At 33.7% G+C, this 20,761-nt stretch overlaps 1 protein-coding gene across 1 annotated transcript in view; it reads right to left on the bottom strand.

The window, feature by feature from the left end:
- Positions 1-20,417, bottom strand: part of LOC118196232 (band 7 protein AGAP004871-like) — a 57,530-nt gene extending 37,113 nt beyond the window's left edge. Inside the window, exon 1 of the mRNA XM_035367662.2 lies at positions 20,209-20,417. Coding sequence (XP_035223553.1) covers positions 20,209-20,278 — 70 coding nt within the window. The 5' untranslated portion in view covers positions 20,279-20,417. The remainder of the gene's footprint in view (positions 1-20,208) is intronic.
- Positions 20,418-20,761: the final 344 nt, after the last annotated feature.

Genomic DNA, 20,761 nt, shown 5'->3' on the forward strand with positions numbered 1-20,761 from the left:
TTCTAATTTTAGAAAATTCCCTTAAAAACTATGAAGAAGTCAATACCTGCAAGTAATTATTATATTCTTGAAGTCTTTTTTCTAGGATTACGATAAACACTTCAAAGACTTCATTTATATTTCGTTTACTCATTCTTGTTAATGTCAATTACTTAAGAATATAAAATGGTTTGAAATGCAGCTTCATAAATCAGAACACAGAAAAAATGAATTCCATAACTGAGAATGTTCAAAAGCAAACTGCTGTATAAAAAGAAAAATACAAACGGTAACAAATCATCAGATCAAGGCTATGAAGTAAATTTACATAAAATTCTTTGGAACCTGATAGCAATTGCAATAAAATCTTGAAAGTATGTCTATCATCTAAAACATTATCCTTTTTTAATCTATTCTTTCACAATGACATTAAAAAACTCTCGATGATAAAAGAATAGATAAGGTTTATCACATGAAGAGATTTCGAGAATGTAGTGAAAAGAAACAGATCGGCTATTAAAAATTTAATTTCTGAATATTATGAAATAATAATTTTAAAAAATACCCACAATTCACCTGAGGAAATAGTATCGTGTATTAAGACGTGGAAACGCCGATACAATAATACTACTACTTAGATGAGCTGTGATACTCATATTTAAGCAGGTTAGGATTTCAAATACTTTAATCGAAGGTATTTTTAACGATTTGCTCTCAAAATCTAAACCGCATTTCTTTACATTATTTTTGATCTACGCTCTTTAATAACTGAAAAGCCACGCTTTTGTAATCTGTAAAAGAAGAAAATAACTAAGTTTGAAAGGATATGTAATTTCAAAATATTCATCTGGGAATCTAATTTCTCAGTTATTGGGTTACAGCCTGAAACACTTAGTGTCTATATTCTGCTTTATTCATATTCAGAACACTATACTTATATTCTCAAACAACTACACCCATAAAAAAAAAACGAATGCGGTAGCACGAAACGTTATCTTTGAAGGGGGGGAAGGAAAAAGAAAAAAAAAAAGAGAGAAAAAAGACAGCAGAAATATTTTGCAAAATCACAGATATTCCAATTTACATTTGGCGTTTAATGCTATTAAAAGATATTTTTCCATAACACAATATATGAAGTTAAATTTCAAAGTATATGCATCATAATGATATTACACAAAAGAAAGGAAAATAATACTTTAAAGTTTATATAAAAAAGTCAATAACTTTACATTTAGCATATGCTTCACCTACAAATACTTTACGTACCAATGTCTAAAAATTGAAATGTGCCATTACTATAATTACAACAATAAATTGATTGGCTTATCATTTACTGGTGCAGAATCTTGTAGATTAGTTAAATCTATGAATCTGATACGTATTCTGCTAACAACCATTTCTCATAGATAACACTTTTCACTGATTATTGCATTTTAAGGAAAAAGCAATTCTTCTGTTCAATCTTCTTGAAAAAAGTTGGGATGGTTTTGTAGTGCTAAATAAATTAAAATGCCCGAATGCTTGTATTGCAAGTCTGCCTTCCGTTTTCAAATTTTTCTTTTCGTTTCCGAAAACTTTGGAAATTAGTATACAGGGTATCTATAATTAAAAAACCCTATTTCAAAGCTACCTACAGGCGAAAACAGTGATCAGAAAATTGTGAATGGCAGACTTATTGAAGGGATGAGTATGTCTTTCAGAGAAAAAAAACCTTAGTTACAAATCGCGTCACCAGAGGGTGTTTTATTCTGAAAACCGGGTAAAAATGTAAATCTGTCGAAGTCATGCAGTAACTGTTGAAAAAACTAGAGACATTCATGGAGACTTTGTTTTCAATGTGCTTGTTGCTCACAATGACGATAAGTTTACGAGATCGCGCTTTGCTAGTGAAATTGTTTAAAACAATTTCACAGTAGCTGCTTCACGGAAATTTCGGACTTCGAAGAGGATTCTAAGAAATCCAATGATCAATATATGAAGGAAAATGATAATGAAATTTTAAGGAAAATGATACTTACTCTAGGAAAAAATTATACTGACTTTAGGAAAATGATAATGAAATATTAAGAAAAAAATCGTTTTCTGCTCGTTCTGGAAGAGAAAGAAAACCTGTTTCTGCAGGAGCAGTACAGAAGTTGCGCTTCAAGTCGTAGAAGACACAGCTTCAAACTTTCAGGCTAGCACCGTTGTCCGGAGTATAGCAAAGGAGCTGGATAGACCACGTTTAGCTGTCCATAAGATCTTGCAGAATATCCCCCTGACATGATCCTTACGAACTTTCACTGGTGCAGCGGTTGCTTCCACATGATTTTGACTTTCGACTCCGGTTCTCACTTCAGTTTCTTATATATTTTGAGGTAGATTCAGAATGGCCTTAAAATATCCTCCGGAAAGCGATGCGCATTTTTATTTACCCGGTGCAATGAATACTCACAACTGCTGAATTTGGGAATCAGAAATTCCTCGCTCTGCTTTAAAGGATCCATTTCATACTCCAAGTGACGGTATGCTGTGGATTTCCTACGTCATTTATTCTCGTTCCATATTTCTTCGAGAAGTTAAGATCCACAGGTCCAATGACATGTTCGATCACCGTTCAGCGATATGCGTGGCTGTTGGAGAACGAAATTGTTCCATCTCTGAAAGCAAGTCAGTATCACGCACAATCTCTATGCAAGATGGAGCTCCTCCACACATTTCACAGTGTGTTACGAATGATTTCAGAAGTCGTTTTAGAGAAGAATGTGTCATTAGCCAGCACTTACGTAATATGGGGCCTTCCCGAACCTCAATCCATGGGATTTTAGGTCTTTGAGGACATTTGAAACATCTAGCAATTCGCGGCAAACGAAGAATTTTACCTGATCTTAAAGCCAGCACTTCACGCCACTTGCTGAATATTTCCCAGCATATACTTCGGTCAACTGTGGAACATGCCGTCTTGCGATTTCAGACGGTAGCCGAAAATGATGGCCATCATGTGGAAGACATTTTTTTTTTGTAACAAAATTTGTAAAATTGTAAAACTATTGCTACGGTATGGCTAAATGTATAATTTATTAATATAATGCCCTCTTCTGACGCTATTTGCAACTATTTTTTTTTCGCTGAAAGAAATTCTCATCCCTTCATTAAGTCCGCAACAAAATTTCACAATTTCCTGATTACTGGCTTAGCTGGTAGACAGCTTTGAAATACGGTTCTTTAATTATAAACACCCTGGTTTTACATTTTATACGTCTTTTAATTTTTTTTTACATTTCACTTATTTTTTATTTAAAAAATTACCTTGAAAAAGAAGTGTACTAAAAGAATGAAGGACTATTTTCATAATTTTCGTTACGTTTTCACTAAATTCTAAAATAAAGTTTCCGAATAGAAAAGCATACATTTTTAATTGCTTTGTTGTGTTAGCAGAATTTTAGTCATAAGCTCAGAAATTGTAAAAGTGATAAAATCACGAAACTGTATTTTTGTTATAAGACTCTTGTCCAATGTAAACTGTTTTCATTAAAACAGAAACAAGCCTATCATTGGCATAGTGGATAAGATTGCTGATCATAGGTAGTTCGACTTGTGTTACACAGAAAAGTTTCGCTGTGTGGAAATTTTCATGTTTTTTTTTTTTTTTTTTTTTTTTTTTTTTTTTTTTTTTTTTCAATTGTAATGTGAATACCAGATTATTTTCCTCACAAAATCTTGAAGAGTTATGCGCGCTATCCGGAATATTACCAACATATCTAGTATTGATGCTAGAACTTTTAAAACTAGAACATTCAAACTCGAAATATCAAAAACAAACAAAAACTGTGAGAACAGCCTGTATTCTGCACAAAACAGAAAATCTAAAAATATCCTGGAAAAGATATTTACAAATACTACTTTCCAAACAAGACTTTTGGTACTTTCTGACTATCCGCATTCCCAAGCCAATTCTGGTGACTTGGTGGAAACGTTTGTTTAACGGTTTTTAAGGTTTAAGGGTAATATTTTGTTAACAAAAGATAAAAACGAGCCACTTTATAAAAATAAGAAATTTATAAGAAAAAAACCTATATGGGCAATATTTATATTTTTGCAGCTACATTTCTGCACTTCCGGTGTTAACTGATCACCAAAATGGTGTGAAATTCAAAATATATATGAGCTCATTAATTTGTGACGAATGTCTTTGAGTTGATCAAATTGGTTAACTTTATAATAGTAATCGAAAGAAAATGACGATCTTAGACACGTTAATCGCATCTAAGTATCACGTTGACTGGAAACAAACATGAAAACGAGCATACAAGTTAATCGAAACTAAATATGCAAGTCTCTCTTCCTTAGCAACAAAACTGTTGCTTCTGAAAAGAGGTATGATCACTCTCAAAATCGATAGATTTTTATTCAAAACTTTCGACAGTTTAATGCCCTTAATTGCCTTTTTTTTTTTTTTTTTTTTTTTTTTTCTAAATTTTAAACTTATTTGTTACTTACATATGAATCAACGTTATACAGAAAACTCTCATACTTAATATTTATAGACATGATTTAGGAATATATTGTTGCGTTTCTTACGGGTTCGTACGTAGATTGACGACAATACTTGATGAATTATAAAAACATAATTTGTTTACCGGTATTACTTAGGACAGTTCCAAAAACACGTTTATAGTCGTCGAAAAAATATGATAAGCGCGCTGAAACAATCAGCAACACAGTCTTCAGGCTACAACGGTGAAGACAGCTTCACGGCAAAACACTATATACAGCTCCTGACTCGGTCGATCGCTCTCGGAGCTCAACCAAAGAATATGTACATACACGTTCTTTGTCTTAACACACTCAAGATGCTCTTCACGATACGCTCGACGATGCGCTACGATATACTGGATGCACTGACGAGACACCTCGACACTAAACTGCTACTCCACATCCACATCCAAGGTCCGCACAGTTATCGCCGAAATATCGCGCAAAGCGCAACGTCTCCGGATCGATGACAAACAAAGCCAAAATGGCACATGACTTTAGAAATACCAGACGATTAATTTCCAGAGGAAAGAATCCTGAACTGCAGAGTGAGGAGCCTAAAGCATGGCAGGCGTAGAGAGAGGTCAGTCATGAGGAGTAGGCGTAACTACCAGAGCAGGAACGAAAAGTGCGGAGGCTGGCGCCATCACCTGAGACCCAAGCACCCTAGAAAGTAAGCAGAGTTAATTTCAAGTTCATCATACAGAGAAAATAGGAGAAATTTAGAAGTCCATTTTTTATCATCTGTTCGACAATTCCCAGGGCAAGTAAAACTTTTTCCTTCGGAGATTCTATTTTCTTACATTTTCCCACAAATTCAAGGAACTTAAGCAATCATCTGTAAGTTTTTGTCCATCGCGAAATCCAATTTAGCTGGAATGCTAGCATCCGAGTGAGATTTTGATGGCATACTTCTATCTTTCAAGATTGGTTTTTCAGTCAGCGGGGCCAAATTCTCTGACTGCGGCTTCCGCGCTGAATTCATTTTCTTCTTAGCAGAGGCTTCACGAACTTTTGGCCGAAATTCGCACAACTTCGAATATGATCCTTTTTACAGTTCGTGCAAGTAGGCTTCACTTCTTTGGCTAACTTGCAGGTGTAGGTCAGGTGTCCCTGCCCATACTTGAGACATCTTAGTGCAAAATAACTGGCCGTGGCCGTAACGCTGACATCTAAAGCAAATCATGGTGCTCAGATTACTTCTATATCTTCTAAACTTGACACGAAGATATAGAATTCTTTTTGTAGATGCTCCTGCTTTCATCATTTCTCTTGAATGGAGCAAAGAAAACCGGTAGCTTAACTTCTTTATGATCTATTTTCCTAGTAAACTGCGTCCCCTTCAGTACAGGAAAACCATCTTTGATCAGCTCAGCCTTGATATCCTCCACAGACGAGTCGTCAGGCAGGCCACGAATCACCACCTTAAGTGGTGTTTCTTTCTTTAGTCGAAATGTGCACTTCATCTTTCATTGGCACAGCTAGTGCTCTATCCCTATGATCCTTCGAGTTGAAAATCAGAGTAATTTTATCTTTAGTCAGCACACCAACGTAATCCTTAACACCATATTTGGTAAAGAGCCCTCGTAAATCACTCCATTTCACATCCGGCCTGGGGCAGAAAATCGGAGGAAGTCGTTCAGTTTTTGGTTCAGTCTTAGTCGTCGAGTCAGGCGTAAGATCAGTAACATCTTTTTCCAAATTCTCAGCGCAGTTCATAGGCACGGAAACAAGAACTGCGGCCAGTGCTTCAAAACTATTCGTCGTCACTACGTCGGAGACCTCAGTAGCAGCGGGAGTCTTCTTCGCAAGGGGTTTCAACGGTTCCGTAACAGCAGCAGTGAAAATCTTTGCAGTTTTGGTCGGCGTTTTCCACTCATCATCTGTAGACTTATCGGATTTGAGAAACTGCTCTCTCTTCCTTTCAGCTTGTCTTCTATGAAATTCGATCACTATCGGATCTTTTTTAGAAAAATCCATAAAGGAAATCTTTATTGCTTTAACATATAGCATTCCCTCTCCATAAGGGCATAGAAAATCTTCTCAGCTTTCCGTAGCGCTGACTTCACAGGCTTGCCGTTTCTTAGTTGTTCTTGTAAAACATCTATATTATTAAGAGCTTCATACATCTCTTTATTTGCAGTACGATCAATATTATGCCAAAACGTCAGAAGAATAGCATAAGATTGGTCCACAAGGACCGAGCGATGTTCGTTAGGCATAGCGAAAATGCATGAGGCAAAGGACGTGGTTAAGTAATGACTAAGTAATGACGTGGTTAAAACCAGATAGCAGCGTCGGAGACAGGCAGCCTTCACGCATGAAAGCCACCCCTCGAATCTGAGACTGCTGCTCCGTGTACAGGCAGGGTTTATATAGCTTTTTGGCCTGCTTTTGAGAACATTCTGGGCCAAATCGGTAAGAATTCGTTTCAGAATGTTCTTCATCCGTCTATGGCATATCACCAAGTGTGTCCCCAAATGTCGCTAAATGGTTGATTTTGCGCCAAATATGGCAACCCTAAATCCGATTTGCGGGGAAGTTATGTTACCGCAGCTGGACGTTTCGTAACAATATTTACTGGGTATTTATTTATGTAAAAATAGAATATTCGAAAATTTTGCTTAAATCTTTTAAAAAGTAATGTATGCTTTTTAAAGTAATGTGTAATGATTATAATGTATGCTTTCTTCTTTAAATATTGCAGTGCGGTAAAATATCCAATTCCATATATTAAAATAGCAAAGCCCTCTCCTTATATAACATTTCACTTGCTTGCTTTAATAATTTTTAATTAATAAAAATGCTTAGATTAGTTGTTACTATTTAGGAAGTTATTTAAGTCTATAACACTTAATGTTTTCCCTCTTACAGTTTTTAGTTACTAAATAAAGTATTTTGCTGTGAGTAATTTTTTCCTACGTTAAAGGTAATTCTTTTTAATAAAAGTACATCCATTTAAAGAAAGAAAAAGTAAGCCTGTCTCTGTAGGTAAGACCAGCGAATAATCAATAGTTCGGTAACAACCTTTGGGAAATCCTTCGGAAGGACTTTTAAATTCCAAAACTTAGTGTACCCATGCCTTTTGAATAAGACTATCTACATGATACAGCTTTATATCAATAAACAATTAATTATCAATTTTATTAATATTTTTCTAAGTAATCAATGGAAATTTGATTATGCTGATTAGTTTCCCGTACATATTCGGCTTTCGATCCCCAGTTGACCCCTTGATCAACATTGAACCCCTCTAAATTTTCATATATGACTAGGGGATCGACGCATGACGATATCCCTGCTTTAAACAAACGTTTTAAGTAGCAATTGCGATCTATTGGAAGGGGAGTATAAATCATTAATTGGGGCAAACACACTTTAAAACTTATTTAATAAACTTGAGTTTTCAAGCTGAGTAATATAATCAACAAAGTATATTTCTTTTGGGGCTTGTTCTTTTGGATATGTCTCTCAATATGCTTTTCACTACTTGCTTTTTCTTATTTTTCGCTCTTTATTTACTTTATTCTGAACAGCTATCACTTTATACTTTAAAAAAACTTTATAAATTTATTATTAATGCGTTTCTATTTTCGATAAACCTAGTCTTTATTCAAATGACCAGTTTGCGAAATCTGAATAATTTTCGTTTAATTAGAAGAAACCGTATATGAGAAAAGTATAAGAAAACAGTTTACTCGATTTTGTACATTTAACTATTGAACAAAGTATTGTTGCAAAACTTTTGGTGGACAAAAACACAACAATAATCGCATTTAAAAAATTCTAAAAATATATATATTTTATGTTAAATCGGTCCTTATTTGCCATTATGATGATTTCGATTCCAAGCCAAATACAATACTAAAGGCTATGTTTGTTGTCAAAATGGTAGACCAGAAATATCGTCTGGTAATATCGTCTTATATATAGCAACTACGCACATTTTACTGCAATGAACTTGTTACTTTTATTCGAAATAATAAGTACCAAGCTTCAATAAAGTTTCCTTAATAACTGCATGTTTTAAATAATAATTTTAAAAAAACTTATGGCAAGACTAATGTTTTAAGGTAATTGGTAAAATTTCTCCTCGTAAGTAATATATCATAACAAAAATTATCTTCTTTCATGCCCGTTTTAGGATTAACTGATGATCTCTTGCTCCACATAATTTTAAGCTACAGGAAGCAATGCTCTGGAATTTTCCTTGATGAATTCGACATAAAAGAATACCACCTCCTCCAACAAACTTTTTAGGTCATTAATCAAAAGCTCAGTACACACCTTACTCATTAAGGCACAAGTCTTCATGATCTTCATTTTAATACAATGAAGTTCGTAGAGAAATTAAAGTTTCTAACGGAAATTATATAAAGCATATTTTTAAACATAGATTGACGGTAGTTAATCTACCAAAATATCACTTGCTATGCATAGTGTATAGTATATGAAATAGAAAGACATAGCAGCATAAATAGCATTCATGGCAATTTGATTTAAATCATCGCATATGTCGAAATAAAAACACAAACATACAACTTACTCGAATTTAAAACTACACCCAGAAGCTGGCAGTGGAGCAGAGTTGATAATAAAAAATACAAAAATTTTCTTCAGGTTAATTTTCAGATCCATACCTTACTAAAGTCGTTAAATGAGAAAAAATATCACAACCTGAAAACTTCAGATTATAGTATAACATATAGAAGAATTTACCATTAAAATTTCGAAAACTTGAAGATACATTTTAAAAACAACTAAAAAATATGAAAATTAGAAAACTAAAAAAACTGCAATCTGATTCTTGTGTGAATTTTTCACTTTAACACGCGAAACAATTTTAATCTAGTAGTTACGATACGCCTACCTGTTCAAAAATTAGCCTTCTTCCCAGAAATTAAAAGCATAGAACATAAAATCTTAAATTTAAAAGAAGCTGTTCAAAATCACAAATTCAAATGGCCGAAAAAATTGGCTATATTACTTTTTTCATTGTAAATTAAAGCCATATGGGAGAACTTGTGCACGAGATTTGCAGCATATATTTCTCTCAAAAGGCAATACCTTATAATTTTGCCAGAACACAAAAGTCTGCGAAACAAACCATCTGAAAACGATTTCCTTCGAAGTGTTTAATAAGCAACAAATTTTTATTTTCTCTGCTTTTCCAGATGATAAATCAGAAGAAACCGTCAATATTAAGTGTTTAGAAATAGGATGAATAACTTCTATAGCTAATTTTCTCTTGAGAAATGCATAATAACTCCTATCTATTGTGATACTTTGATACTTGTCAGTTAGGCTGGCCTCAGCGCGATATCTATCGCGCTCTTATCAGCACTTCAATTATCCTTGGGTAGGGCAAACCTCGCATGAAGATCTTCGAGTGGTAAACTCTGCGAGTAAGGGAAATTAGAAGTAAATTAGGCCCATGCCTGTGAGAATTGAAACTGTGAGAATATAAAATAAATGTGAAATACTGGAAAGGAATACCTACTTCTGTGTCTTTGATGTAAATGTAAACGACAGTTTTAGCTTAATTTTTAGTCCAAAGGGATTTGAATCCCGAAGGACTATTAGTTTCGTTTTGGCATTTTGCGTCGGACGGATAAATGTCGGTTCACTTTTCAAACTGTTGCCATAAAATGTTAGAGTCCTGCATTAGATTTGAAGAAATTAAATAATGAAAATCTGCGTAAATGTATGTATATTTCTCACATTGTCATAAAATAACGGTACATAGAGTCATCGAATTTTGAATAACGTAATCCTCCAACGAATATGAGCATGTGGAAGACCAAATTTGAAATTTGAAATTTGTTTTATGATCGATTTCCTATTTTTTAAAACTTTGACGAATTTTTGATTAACAAACTCAAGGATTTCAAAGCGAGCAATGGCAACGTTGTGCAGAAAAAACATTTTTATCTCCAGCGCGTGAGTCTCTGTATCGGAAATTCTAAAGATATGCTCGTTTTAAAACTATTTTGCGATATTGCTGTTGCACTGGATCTTATGGTTTAAGTGCGAGGAACATGATATTTAATAAAGAAAGGTAACACACAAAATGTTAAAAAACGCCCCTTTGGGCGTAATTTAAAATCTGAAACATTTCAGATTTTTTTTTTTTTTTTTTTTTTTTTTTTTTTTTTTTTTTTTTAGTCCAAAGGGATTTCAGTCCCGAAGGACTATTGCTTTCGTTTTGGCATTTTGCGTCGGACTCATAAACATCGGTTCACTTTTCAAACTGTTGCCACAAAATGTTAGAGTCCTGCATTATATTTGAAGAAATTAAATAATGAAAAATCTGCATAAATGATTGTCTATTTCTCGCATTGGGATAAAACAATGGTACATAGAGCCATCGAATTTTGAATGACGAAATCCTACTGCGAATATGGGCATCTGAAATCCCAAATTTGGAATTTGTTTTATTATAGATTTTATATTTTGTAGAACTTTAACGAATTTTTGATTTACAAACTCAATGCTTTAAAAGCGAGAATTGGCAACGTTATATAGAAAAAAAATACTTTTATCTCCAGCTCGCGAGACTGTGTATATCGGAAATTCTAAAGATATGCTTAATTTAACATTATTTTGCGATATTGCTCTTGAACTGAATTTTATGGTTTAAGTGCAAAGAACATGATATTTAATAAATAAAGGTAACACTCAAAACGTTAAAAAAACGCCCCTTTGGACGTAATTTAAAATCTGAAAAATTTCAGATTTTTTTTTTTTTTTTTTTTTTTTTGTTTGTTTGTTTGTTTTGTTTCCAAAATTTGACATGCAACATCCATACATAAAAGGGCATTTGTTTCTTTTCTACTTCTTTTCTTAACTTCTTCAACAACTACGTATCACACAAGTATCTATACTTGTGTTTAATTTTGGCTGAGTCTCTTTTAGTTAATTACAGTTTAATTTCTTAGTTCTCCTTCTGAGTTAAATCCCGAGTAGAGGATTCCTGTAAACCCCAGAAGGGCCGACTGTTATTCTTATTGTAAGTGAAATAAAGGGTATTTTAATCCTTCTTGAGTCGACGTTTTAGTTGTTTGAATTCAGTGATAAGTCGCTACACAGTTCACTAAGTTTCTCGACGTTCATCTTAGACAAAAAGAGTGAGGAACCCTACATCAGCACAAAAGCAACACACTGCCAAAAGATTCTCTTTCTCGTCTCTGAATTTACTGCTGAATAGCAGGGATGGTAAACACGGTCATCAATATTCGCTTTTGTCTGATAAGTATTAAGATGTTTGGCATAAAACCTTGGAGCATTGACTTTTTTTATGACTTAGCAGACATTGTGATTGTTCTTAGAAAAAATTAATTTTTAATTTACTGATGTTTAAACTGAACAATTTAGTTCTTCTTTTCTTGATGCAACTTTCTTTAACAAGCAAAAGCATTCTGCAACTACCAGTGTCCTTACTCTTAGGCCAGTACATGCCAGTGCTTCATAATGAAACTAGAGAGTACACCTAGATATTTCTATAGAGATAACTTCAGATAGTAAGTTATATGGAAAACTGCATCATTTACATCATACACGTAAAACTGAGAAAGTCAACCACACAAGCTTGCTAATTTGCCAGTCAACGAAGTTGGAGTGATACTTCAAGTTTCATCTCGGCCTCGGTTCTTCATTGCTCTATGACATGAAATATGCTGCACCATTCATACATTTTGCTCTACTGCTCGTAATATAATAAAGCCGTTTTCAAGCTTATCTTGATAAAAACGAATTATTACCCAAAAATGACCAACTGTTTAACGAAATTTATCAAATCAAATTCAGATAAGTTTTAAAGATATCCATATCATGATTAATAAGTGAATAGTTGTATATGAATAATTTTAAGTTCTGTTACAGACATTTGATCCCTGGCACCTCATTAAATTAAAATATGCTAACTAGTCGTGAATATTTAAATGCAACCAGTTTGTATACAAGCTAAAAAAAAACATTCTAAAATATTCAACTTTCAATTACTATTAAATGTCACAAGTCAGATTTATAGCACACGTATGCGTGCTGTACATGCCATTTTCTCAGAATGCTTTCCGTTTCATTAGTGCATAAATAGGTGGCCCGGAATTTTATCTTTCGTACTTAAGGCTAAAAATAGCTCACCTTCGTGTTCTCCACTCTTGCACGAACACGACACTTAACGCAAGCGACAAAGATTCGCTTCTGTAAACACTCAAACAAATATAAATTATGTATAATTTATCTTGTCGCTATTTTAATTTTTGCTACTAATATGCATTAACTTCAAAATAATATTTTGAAGTAGTTATAACATTTCATTCCACTGTGTATTAGATTAAAACAATTTTCTAAAAATTTACTTTCTACAAATTTAGCAAACAGCTGAATTTTAGAAAATTTCAGGCTAGCTTACGTAATATGGTATTATTTCAATTGCGACGTATTTACATCCTTTGTATAAATGTGTATTATTTATCTCGGATACAGATAAAATGAAGCTTTACTGCAAAGCTGCAAAATGTTTAGGCATGCAAAATTCTAAGCTGAAAAATGTTTACTAGTCGCTATAATGTTTCGATTTAAAAAGAAGCAAATACTATATAATTTCCATCATCCTCATCATATTATATTTGAATATGATGAAGATGATGGAAGTGAAAAGTGAAAATTGATTGTTAATCGAAATAAATGCGAACATTTTTATTCTTCTGAAAAATCTGTATTGGAAAGCAAAGATAATTTAATTCATTTAGTTCAGCTGAATTAGATAAATACCGTAAAGCACTGGTCTCAACTTGCCCACGGGCCGCATGCGCGATATGTAAACAGCTGACGGGTCACAATTTTTTTAACAAAATTGAAATTTTTATTAACAAAATATTGTAAATAAGTTTTAAATTTCGCTCACTAAGTATTTTTTAAAACATAAATAAAGAAATAGTAAAGAAAAAACTCAAACTTATATTTATTTTCCATCTGGAAATCTAATGTTTGATACCTGCAAGACGTTTTTGTCGCTTGCACTTTGTAATTCAAATATATTGTGGGCTAAATATAAAATTCTTAGACTGCCATTTATTTAAAATGATTCTAGCATGTTTAAATATCATTAAACAACTTACTTGAATTTAAACTAAAAGGAATTATGAAAACTTTCTTACCTTTTCAGAGAAAAGTTTCCAAGTAGAAAAAAACCAAGAATAAATAATGACAACTCAGTTTCTCTTTTATTTATTAAATTTTAATTCGATGCATAAATAAAAATATACAGTGGATGGACAAAAATATGGAAACACCTTGTGAAATGTATGTTTGAAAAGAAAGATTGATTTTAATGAAATATGTAGGTGGTGCTGGCGTTTTTGACTACTGACGCCACCTATACAACTTCGTAAATGTGCTAAACAGTTCAGTTGTTGTCGGAGTACTGTTATGTGAGGTTGTCATTGCATTATGTCAGAGTTAACAGACTTCTAAAGTGGGCAAATTGTTAGAGCACGTATGGTAGGTGGTTCCGTAAGCAAGGTAGCCGAGGTGCTTAGTGTTTCAAGAGGTACTGTATCGAAGATTTATTCCGCATATTTGAAAAGCGGAAAAACATCATCTGCTAAATCACAGCGCGGACGAAAGTGTGTCCTGAGTGATCGTGACAGACGATCATTAAGGGCAATTGTGACGAAAAATAAGAAGACCACAGCTGCAAAAGTTACTGCTGAAATGAATGTTGTGTTACCGAACCCTGTGAGTACCAAAACAATTAGAAGGGAGCTTCATAAACAGGGAATTGCTGGCCGTGCTGCAATTGAGAAGCCACTCATAAGTGATGCTAATGCCCATAAAAGGAAAAGGTGGGGTTTAAGTCATAAAGCCTGGACTATAGAGCAGTAGAAGCGAGTAATATGGTCTGACGAGTCTTCTTTCACATTGTTTAACACTTCTGGCCGAGTTTACGTCTGGAGAACGCCATCTCAAGCCTATAATACAGACTGCTTGTTGCCAAGAGTGAAACATGGCGGGGGTTCTGTTATGGTTTGGGCAGCCATATCGTGGTTCTCTGCTAGCCCCATGATAACTGTGTCAGGGCACATGACTGCCAAGACTTATGTGAACATTTTGGCCGATCAAGTTCATCCCATGGTACAAACTTTGTTCCCCGATGGTGATGGTGTCTTCCAAGAGGACAAAGCCCCTGTTCACACAGCTCACATTGTCCAGGACTGGTTTTCTGAGCACGAGGATGAGTTGTCCCATCTCCTCTGGCCACCACAGTCACCAGACCTGAAATATTATCGAACCTTTGTGGTCTACATTGGAACGGAAAGTGCGTTCTCGTTATCCACCGCCAACATCGTTATCTGAACTTGCCACCGTTTTGCAGGAAGAATGGTATAATATTCCCTTGGCAAACATACAGGAACTGTATTTATCCATTCCGAGAATACTGCAAGCTGTTTTGGATGCCAACGGGTTTCCTACACCATATTAAGCAAAGAAACATGTTTTTTTTAAAGGTGTTTCCATATTTTTGTCCAACCCCTGTATGTATTTGTATGTAAATAATTATAAACTTCCTTCATTCCTTACAACAGCTTGACACTTGATGGCGTTTTAATTTTTGATAAAATTGCTAGCCTTGGAGAGTAATTATCAGAAATTATCTTTACCACAGAATTTAAATGTTCTCCGTCAACAGATTTCTTTTCTTATTAATCTTTAGCGGAAAAAATGCTGTTCACATACAAATGAGACTAATCAAAATTACTTGTATCTGATAAATTCCATGGGAAAAAAAAAAAAACAATGAGAACATAAATAAATATACTGAATTTTATGGGGAGGGGGGAGAGAATGCGAGTTCGAAATTTACATGTTCCGTCAAAGAAATATTTTTTTTTTTTTGATACAAAAAAAAAAAAAAAAAAAAATGCACTTACGAAGAATAAATGATTTATTTTTTCAGAATCCCATACTTGGTAATGTAATGAGTACATACAGATTTCTTTTAATTAACCTTTATTTTCATACTTCTATACATGAAAAGAACTGAAAGAAAACGATCCGAACTTCATATACCCTATGGGTTCTCAAACCTTTTTTACCCCAAGCACTCCTTTCACCATTGCTAGAAGATCATTCCTCCACTCTTTTCCCCAAACTCGTAGAATAAATACATACATTTATCTAAATTTAGATGATTTTTCAATTAGATAGTTTTCTATCTAGTTCTAGTTAAAATTTTTTTTCTAGATTTAGATAATTTTTTATAAATTAAAGAATAGAGAAGACTAGGAAATGCTGATAAACACCAAAACTTGAGTTAAAAGTAGTTTTTTTATGATCATAAACTAAAACTACTTAACAGCTAACTAAAAGACTGACCGAATTCCTCCCTGAAACTATGAAATCCCTCCCCCGGTCGAGAGCACCTGATGCAGCCTTTCTCAAGTGAGGAATGTGGATCGTTTTAAAACATATTAATACATTTCTCTCGAAGACGTAATCACAAACTATACAAAGCGGTACTTAATTTAAGCAAAAATTGATCAAATTTTAAAGAACATGAACTTCCCGTGGTATATAGTGTTTTAACTAGAGTCAGGTGATGACAGATTTATTAAAATCCGAATTTTTTCTTATAAAACTGTTGTATCGAACAGAAAACTTTTACTAAACAATAATAAAGCGTTAAATTTGAAGATTGCCAATGAAAACCTTACTTTTCAAAGTCAAATATTTCCAATCTTGCTATGTACATCTAGAGTATATACGATGCAGACTTTTTTATATTGCCAACAAATTCACCTAATTAACTGTGTCAAGTGATCAGATTGAAAGGAGCCTAGTAAACATAAGTATAACGCATAAGTATAATTTGAAAATATAACGCTGACTTTTGTTGTTTGACTTCTTAATTAATAAGTAAACTCTATTCTAAATATAAATATATTCTTGCATTACATTATTATTACACATAATTATTACATTACAATGTAATAATTAACATATGTACATTATTACATATGTAGAGATGTAGATCTGGCAAAACAATAATGGAAAACCTGTACAGTTGAAAGAAAAGTCATCTAAATGGTTGGATGTGCGTGTTCTGGTCCCTCCAGACTCGTCCTTTTCCGTTTCATCTTGTGGTCAAAGTCGAGCAGATTTACTCGCTGCTCCATCCTTCTCATCAGTAATTTCTACTGATAGAATCTTTCCCGTTTCATCCCTTATTTAAATATGTTATTGTTGAGGCAGAAAACGTCATGTGATAAATGCCCGCTGGCTCGTTACACTTAACACTCTCTGATGAATAAGTCCCGATTGTTGCGAAATAATTTTTAGAATACTGCACAAACGTAAAATGCGATTCTGTGTTCAATTACATGTCTTTTTCTAAATTTGCCTGTTAATATTTTTATATATGCCTATTTAAAACGCGAAATGGAAAATTAAGCCAATGAAAACGGTAAAGCCCTCTTCATTTAAGAGTTGAAGCCGTTTTAACTGATAAAGCGTCAGTTTGCTTCTTCAAAAACTGACTTCTCGGGAAAAAAGAGAATTGATGGCAGACTACAGAAAATGGATCGGCACGATTCTGAACAGAAGATGACAGCCTTATGGAAATTACAATAAGCAATGCCTATATAATCCAATTAATTACGAATTATCCCAGACAGATAAGGTTTATGACTTTGTACACAGCTTCAAGCTAAAACTCCTACAATAATTAGCAGACATAAATTCAAAGCGCAAGGAATTCCGAACCTTTCAGCATGTGCCTTGGTAATGATTATTTTGATTCATAAGAAACCGATAACTCTACTACATAAAAGAAAAGTTTTTTTCTTTATGTTCTTACTCCACGAAGGCATCTAAAGTCAGGCAGAATAAATTATGTCCAAGTTTGCAATGAAAAATAATAAAAATTAAGATGACTTATTAATTCAAAGTATCAAAAAAGAAGAATTTATTTGCCAAGGGTAGCACGCCTTCATAAGGCACGTTCCAAACAAAAGGGCTTCATAATATTGAAGTTGTACATGAAAATCAGGTAATGATCTACGTAACTTGACCATTTTCTCTTGAATGTTTTATCTCTACAAGTAAGCTAATATACATTTTTGTCTAACTTATTACTTTTAGAAAGTACTCGTGACTCTCATGTGAAAGTACGAAAATATTAACAAGAATATTATCTATTTTTTCATATTTAAAAATTCAAATATTCATTTTCGTTCAAAAAGTCTAGTTTAGGCAATTTAAAACGCGTTTTTTCATTATCTGCACCCTGATAAACGTCACCATGGAGCTGACGATTTTGTGAACTGACGGGGAAAAAGTTGCTTGGCTACATTTATGGCTTGTGGACCACTTTTTAAGAAACAATAAAATTTTATGAGGGGGCTACAAAAATCTGTGGCAAATATTTACATTTTTACAATCGATGACAACTATTCAGCGGAATGACGATAAAATGTAAAGCGTATAAATCCACGGATATTTAAACACATCTGTAGTACATGCATACATGGGTTGATCATTGTCGCATGTATACCGGAAAATAGGCCAAAACACGGCAATTCAACCGAATGCTTGAACGAGAAGTCCAAATAATCCAAAAATACTCCCCTACCTCCCCAAAAATATGTTATTTTACTCAAATTACCCTTTTCTTTTCCCTACGCATTCTGCACCTAAAATTTTATGATGGTGCTGTTCCTGTTTGAACGATTATAACAATTTTTTTACGTAAACATATCTAAAGGTTATGGCAAAATATTCGCTGACAAAAACTCGGACTTGAACGAAAATAACAAAAATCTTGATATTTTGCAAAAAGTAAATAAATGAAATGTATTCGTGGGTCACATAAAATTGCTTTTGGGGGCTGTGTGTGGCTCGTGAGCTGCCAATTTGAGACAATTGTAATAAACCATGTTGTAAGCTGCACTATATTATATAGTGTAGTAATAAATAAGGCCATGCAAAATATGTTGCATATCGTATCGCACGTACGGAGCGTAACGAATTTGGACGAATTAATCTGACCCTAAAAAAAAAGTATGAGAGAGGAAAAAATGCATTTTCTGTAATATACAGTATAGTGTACTATTTCAAAGGATTGTAGGGAGGAACTTTATTTTAACAGTATAAGAAATGAAATATGATTAGAGTATCGCTGATCAGAATAGAGAGAAGGTGAGAAACAGTATGAGAAAGAAATTCTGAACGGAAACGAGCAAGGACCGGGGTCAGAGAGTCCCTGCTGGTACAATTATACCCATCAAAGTAAATGTGCATCGGGGGGATGGAGGTAATTCTTAATTCCTACCTCCATGATCGGGGGCGGGGAAGGAAAAAAAAAAATTTAAAGAGTGCTACTCCTGGCTATCAACATAGTATGTGAGATTCCGTATAAGTGATACGTCAGTTTGAACAGTTTATCTCATTATTTCACTGCACTATGCTCGCTGTCATTTGAAGCGATATAAATTTTCTATCCTGTGAGGATAACTAATTGCAACCGCCGAATACAATGAAACACTAGATACAATGGCAGTTTCCCATTCCCAACCAAGTTCTTATAAATTTAATGCGCTTTTATTTACATTTTGGCGATGTCCACTTTCATTCGGCGGAAGTTGAGCCGAAAAAGAAAATAGTCTACTTCTTTTACCGGACATTGAGCGGCAACATGTGAGTGAGAGTAGCTTTTTCTTTTCTTAACTGTCTATACTTCTACTGATGTTGGTTTCCTAGGTATACAGAGCATTCTCAGTCATAATTCTTGTTAAAATGAAACGTTACCACATTAGAAGAATTTTCCTTTGAAATTGAGTTCAGTTTTAAAAAATTCTCGAATCTCATCTTATATAGGGCTCCAGTGAGAATTCTGATTGAGCAAAAACTGACAAGTGGACCCCGGCTGAGCTCCAACAATGACGATCGAGTTAATAGTTTTAAAACATGCCCCGTAATTCTTTCAGTAAACCTTAATTATTTCTGAATAATTTTTAGTACGGTAACGACACATACACATAAATCTACATTGAAAATTTGCAGTCTTAATGGTAATATACGGTGTTACATTTAGAGAGCCATAATTCTAAATTTTCAGAGAAAAATATTTTGTAGTTCAGGGTTTCTTACACTGGGGGTCGCCGAAAGTTTTAGAAGTTTTGATATTTCTATAACTTATTATAATAATTTTACAATGACCAAATATTTTTACACAGTGTGTCTGAAAATAGAGAAAGATAAGACAATACAGACAAAGAAAAAAACGAAAATGTTTCGACGCATTCTTTTTATATTATAAACGTTTATTTTCCTTGCTTTGCACGTGACGCTGTCATTTCGTCTATTACTTATTTTTAAAGTTTCACATTGTTCTATCTGTTAAAATTAGAAATTAAAGTTAACGACCTAAAACTGCAATAGTATATTACAGTACAAGTGAAAAAATTAACAGTTTCACTCACGCGTGTGTCAAATTTGCGCAATGTTTATAGCGTCCCACAAAATTTTTGTAAATATTATGGGGTCCTGGGAGTCGCGAAAATATCTCAGTGATAAGGGGTCCTGACTGAAAAAAGTTTACAATATACGAATATTTGAGCTGCACGGAAAAATTACTGAATACATAAAATTTTCCTTTTCTATCAAAATTGACATTTCTATAAAAATTTGGTTTTTTGATAAAAATTCACTTACTTCCCATAACATATCCAGTAGTTGGTTTTCTTTCATGGTCTATTTCGATAAATCGACTTGTATCCGTCATTTTTATGTTATTCGAACACTTGTTCTCAGGAGCATAGGAGACAATTTAATCAACAAATTTGTAACATTCGCTCAGCTAACTCTCTTATGAATGATAATTCGAGGGAGTTATTTCAAACACACGTGACATTTAAGCAAGCATGGGTAGAGTGATGTGTCGCCAAGGTGGAACTGGAAATATTACTAGAACGATATCTCGCCAAAATATACACCTATGTCACGATGAAAACAAATAAGGCGAAAAAACATTTTATAAAGGCAATTTCTATAGTAAGAAGTAGTTATTGTTTTAGATTTCCTAATGCATTAAAATAAAGTTCATGCTGCAGTAATTCGTTAATGCATAATATAAAAATGTATCAGCATAATTTTAGAGGAATGATCATAATATTCAACGAGCTATCAAATTAACAGTGTTCACCTGCAACAAATATGGTGAATAAGTCCTAAGAACATTATTCAAAAATAATATTTTTCGATTACG

The sequence above is a fragment of the Stegodyphus dumicola genome, chromosome 8 (genome assembly GCF_044657685.1).
Source record: "Stegodyphus dumicola isolate Sdum_Otavi_A_Nest chromosome 8, ASM4465768v1".
In the NCBI taxonomy this organism is placed as follows: Eukaryota; Metazoa; Arthropoda; class Arachnida; order Araneae; family Eresidae; genus Stegodyphus; species Stegodyphus dumicola.